General features: G+C 36.4%; 1 protein-coding gene and 1 non-coding gene across 2 annotated transcripts; one reads left to right on the forward strand and one right to left on the reverse strand.

The window, feature by feature from the left end:
* Positions 1-3,209: 3,209 nt before the first annotated feature.
* Positions 3,210-4,307, reverse strand: LOC116029628. The gene has a single exon (XM_031271675.1). It carries the CDS (start codon positions 4,305-4,307, stop codon positions 3,210-3,212), a length of 1,098 nt encoding a protein of 365 aa, XP_031127535.1.
* On the forward strand, positions 3,766-3,872 carry LOC116031046. The gene has a single exon (XR_004100481.1). It is a non-coding gene; the product is annotated as a small nucleolar RNA R71 (small nucleolar RNA).
* Positions 4,308-4,923: the final 616 nt, after the last annotated feature.

Consider the following 4,923-nt stretch of genomic DNA (forward strand, 5'->3'; position numbering starts at 1 on the left):
GCCAATAAAAGCCACTTTGTAAGACTTTGGCAGCAGTTTTGTTACCTCCGTGATGCCCACCATATGGTGAAGAGTGACAATGATGAAGTATTTGGACCATCTCCTCTTCAGGTACACATTGCCTGACAATCCCATCAGCACATCTCCTAAAAAGCAGCGGTTCATCCCAAAAATAGTCCTTGATTTCTGAAAATAACTTCTTTCTCTGGTATGTATTAAAATCATGTGGAACAATGTTAGCAACCAAGAAGTTAACAAAATTAGCAAACCAAGGTACAACATTATCTTTAATGAACCATAATCTCTCATCAGGGAACTCATCATTTATGGACTCCTGGACATCAGATTTTTTCATATGCTCTAACCTTGACAAGTGGTCAGCCACCAAGTTTTCAGTTCCTTTCTTATCTCTAATTTCTAAGTCAAATTCTTGCAATAACAAAACCCAACGGATTAATCTAGGTTTAGAATCTTTTTTAAGAAACAAATACTTAATGGCTGAATGATCTGTGTAGACAATTACCTTTGATCCAACAAGATAAGAGCGAAATTTGTCAAGAGCAAAAACAATGGCTAAAAATTCTTTTTCAGTAGTTGCATAATTATTTTCAGCATCATTTAATACTTTACTTGCATAACAAATCACATGCAACTTTTTATTTCTTCTTTGTCCTAAAACAGCACCTAAAGCAAAATCACTCGCATCACACATAAGTTCAAAAGGTAAAGTCCAATCAGGTGCAACCATAATAGGGGATGAAATTAAAGCTTGTTTAAGACTATTGAATGCCTTTGAACATGCATCATCAAACACAAAAGGGGCATCTTTAACCAACAAATTACAAAGAGGTTTGTCAATCTTAGCAAAGTCTTTAATGAACCTCCTATAAAAGCCAGCATGACCTAAAAAACTTCTAATAGCTCTTACCGAAGAATGGGGAGGTAACTTTTCAATAACCTCAACTTTAGCACGGTTTACCTCTATCCCTTTAACCAAAACTTTATGACCTAACACAATACCTTCAGGTACCATAAAATGGCATTTTTCTCAATTTAGCACAAGATTTGTCTCTTCACAACGCAGCAAAACACGCTGCAAGTTAGCTAGACAAGTATCAAAAGAAGAACCAACTACTGAAAAATCATCCATAAAAATCTCAATAATGTCCTCAACCATATCAGAAAAGATTGCCATCATACATCGCTGAAATGTAGCAGGTGCATTGCATAAACCAAATGGCATCCTTCTATATGCAAAAGTACCATATGGACAAATAAATGTAGTTTTTTCCTGGTCCTCAGGGGCAATGGGGATTTGAAAATAACCTGAATAGCTATCTAAAAAAAAATAGTATGCATAGCCAGCTAACCGTTTTAACATCTGGTCAACAAAGGGTAAAGGGAAATGGTTTTTACGGGTAGCTGCATTTAGCTTTCTATAATCTATACATACTCTCCAACTTGTGATAGTTCTAGTGGGAATCAACTCATCTTTATCATTTTTAACAACAGTGATACCACTCTTTTTAGGAACAACTTGCATAGGACTAACCCATGCACTATCAGAAATGGGATAGATAATACCTGCATCAAAAAGCTTGTGAATTTTAGCGCGTACCACTTCTTTCATGTTAGGATTAAGGCGCTTTTGACTTTCCACACTAGGGGTGTAATTTTCTTCCATCAATATCCTGTGCATACAAACTAAGGGACTAATCCCCTTAATATCAGCAATAGACCACCCTAAAGCAATCTTAAATTGCCTCAATATTCTCATCAGCTTTTCTTCTTCTGCAGGGAGCAAATCAGCATAAATAATCACAGGAAAAGTATCATTTACACCCAAAAAAACATATTTCAGATGTGATGGAAGTGGTTTAAGTTCAAGTTGAGGTGGAGTTTCATTAGAAGGGAGTGGAAAAGGGTTGCCCCTACTTAAATCTTCATATTTTCTACTAAGATGTGTAGGCAAATAACCCGGACCTTCTAATCTCATCAGATACTCAACAAAATCTGATTCTTCCTCTTCCATCTTTATACTAAGTGCAAGACATGCTTCTAATGGCTCACTAAACGAATGCTTAACAAATGCTTCTTTTGAAAGTTTCTCAATAGCATCAACAAAATGACATGATTCATCAAAAGATGGAAACTTAACAGCTTTAGAGATAGAGAATTCTTCTTTTTCTGTTCCTACTCTAAAATTAATTTCCCTAAAGGCATATCTATTATTATTCCTCTTGTTAACAAAAATGGCCTACCAAGTATAAGGGATGTATCTGTATCATTACCCATGTCTAGAATAAGAAAATCAGTAAGAAAATAGAATTTACCAACTTTTACCAAGATATCCTCCACTACTCCCTGCGGGTACTTGACTGATCTATCAGCAAGTTGAAGAGAGATTGTAGTTGCCTTCATTTCAGCTATTACCAACTTCTTAAAAAGAGTTAAAGGCATAAGGTTAATGCTGGCACCTAGATCACATAAGCATTTATCAACAATAGTATTACCAATAGTGCAAGGAATAGAAAAACATCCTGGATCCATTAGCTTAGGAGGTAATTTGCTTTGTAAAATAGCACTACGCTCCTCATTTAGATGCACAGTAGAAAACTCTTCCAGTTTCTTTTTATTAGACACAATTTCCTTAATATACTTGGCATAAGACGACATATTGGCAAGTGCTTCTGCAAAAGGAATATTAATTTGCAATTTTTTAAAAACCTCTAAAAATCTTTTAAAGTTGTTGTCCTGGTTCCTCTTTTGTAGCCTTTGTGGATATGGAATGGGGGGTACATAAGGTTTTACTGTAGAGGAAATAGGGTTTTTATCACTAGAACTCTCTTTAGGCAGTTGCTCTCGTTCTTTATCACTCTCTTTTTCAATCCTCAATGGTTCTTTTTCTTTCAAAACTTCATTCAACATCTTACCACTTCTCAAAGTGACAGCCATAGCTCCTTCCCTAGGGTTTATTTCAGTGGCACTAGGAAACTTACCTCGATCTTTTTCTGCAACCAATTCAGCTAACTGACCTACTTGCACCTCTAAATTATGAATGGATGCTTGGCTGGACTGAGCAACCTTATCAATTTTTGCATCTAGCTTCTTCATCATATGGCTTGGCTAGCCATGTATTGCATGAACATCTCCTCCAGTTGAGGCTTTTTCTCCTGAGCAGGAAGTTGAGGTTGTTGTGGTGTAGGTGGCTACTGGAAGGGTCTGTATTGCTGATGCTGAGATCCTGATGGCCCTTGTTGCTGAAATCCAGGTGGTCCCATTGGCCTTGCATTACCTTGATCTCTCCATGAGAAGTTAGGGTGATTTCGCCAACCTGGATTATATGTATGGGAAAATGGATCATTTCTTGGTGGTTGCCTCCCCATATTAGATCCCATGTAATTTGCCTCTTCGTAAGATGGTTGCGATGACTTTGCATTCATACAAAAAGAAGAGTTATGACCATATGTATTGCAATAAGCACAAAATTCTCTATTCGAATTATCGCGAGTCATCAACAAGTTAATCTGTTTAGTCAATTCAACCACTTGTGTTGTCAACTCAGACTGTGTGCTAATTTCATGCACAACAGCTCTTCGACCTCTCACTGCTTTTTGTCTAGAATTACTAGCTAGACTCTCAAAGATAGCTTGTAACTCATCACTATTTTTATCACCTGTGTATCCACCTGCAGCAGTATCTACAAGAGACTGACAATTAGGATTTAAACCATCATAAAAGAATTGTGTCAACAATAACAAAGGAAATTGATGGTGTGGACATTGGTTCAAAAGCAAATTGAAACGATCCCATGCTTCATGAAATAATTCCCCTTCTCTTTGAGTAAAAGTGCATATCCTACTCCTATAGTCCATTGCCTTTTGAGATGAGTAATATTTAAACATGAAAGCATTGTAAACGTCATCCCAAGGTCCTAAAAAACCCTCTGGTAAATTTAACAACCACTGCCTAGCACCACCCCTCATGCAATATGGAAAACATTTCATTCTAAGCTCTTCTTCAGATAAATTATTCAAAGGTAAAGTTTGTACCGTACTATAGAGCTCTCGCATGAAACCCAAAGCATCCTCACTTCCCAAACTGTTAAAGGTAGGGAGAAAATTCATATGGAAACTCTTGAGTTCATAATTCCTAGCTGCATCGGATAATTGAATGCAAGAAGGGTTAACAGCTATTATCGGTCTTTGGATGTCTCGAAGACGTGGTTGAACTGTTTGATTTTGCGGAGGTGGAACTATTGGTGGTATGCGTTCATCCTGTTGACCCACTCTATTATTTTTAGCCATTTCAAGCCGCCTTCGTACCCTATTTTTCCTACAAGTACGCTCAATTTCAAGGTCAATAGGAAATAATTCAGCGTTTTTATGCCTTATTGATCGCCTCAAGATCATAAAAATAATAAACACAAAATAAATAAATAAAGAAATAAAAATAAAAATAAAATGATAATGAACCTAGCTACAAAATCAAAATAACGGAAAAACTTAAGAAAACGATTAAATAAGTGTCCCCGGCAACGGCGCCAAAAACTTGATCGATATTTTCTGCAAGCACACAGAGTCAATCACAGTATAAATTCCTAGAGTATTCCAGGGTCGATCCCACGAAGAACACAATTAACTGCTATTCTTAATAACTAATCTTGTAGATAGGAAAAATGCAAATAAAAGAAATTCATGTACTAAAATAATTATTTGTGAATTTAAAGCAAAGGAAATTTCCAATTGATAAAAGACTAGGGATTTGGGTTCACCTATTAGATAATTAACTAACCATCCTAAGTACTGATTCATGCGATTATAGTGCCGATTGCTCCATATATATCCTAATACTCCGTCGAGCTACTAGGATGTATTCAATTAACTGTGATCATCCATCGATAGTTCACCAACATTAATTGAA

This window comes from Ipomoea triloba, chromosome 9, assembly GCF_003576645.1.
Source record: "Ipomoea triloba cultivar NCNSP0323 chromosome 9, ASM357664v1".
Classification (NCBI taxonomy): Eukaryota; Viridiplantae; Streptophyta; class Magnoliopsida; order Solanales; family Convolvulaceae; genus Ipomoea; species Ipomoea triloba.

Coding starts and splice junctions, on each gene's coding strand:
- LOC116029628 (XM_031271675.1), bottom strand. CDS start 4,307: ATGGCTAAAAATAATAGAGTGGGTCAACAGGATGAACGCATACCACCA.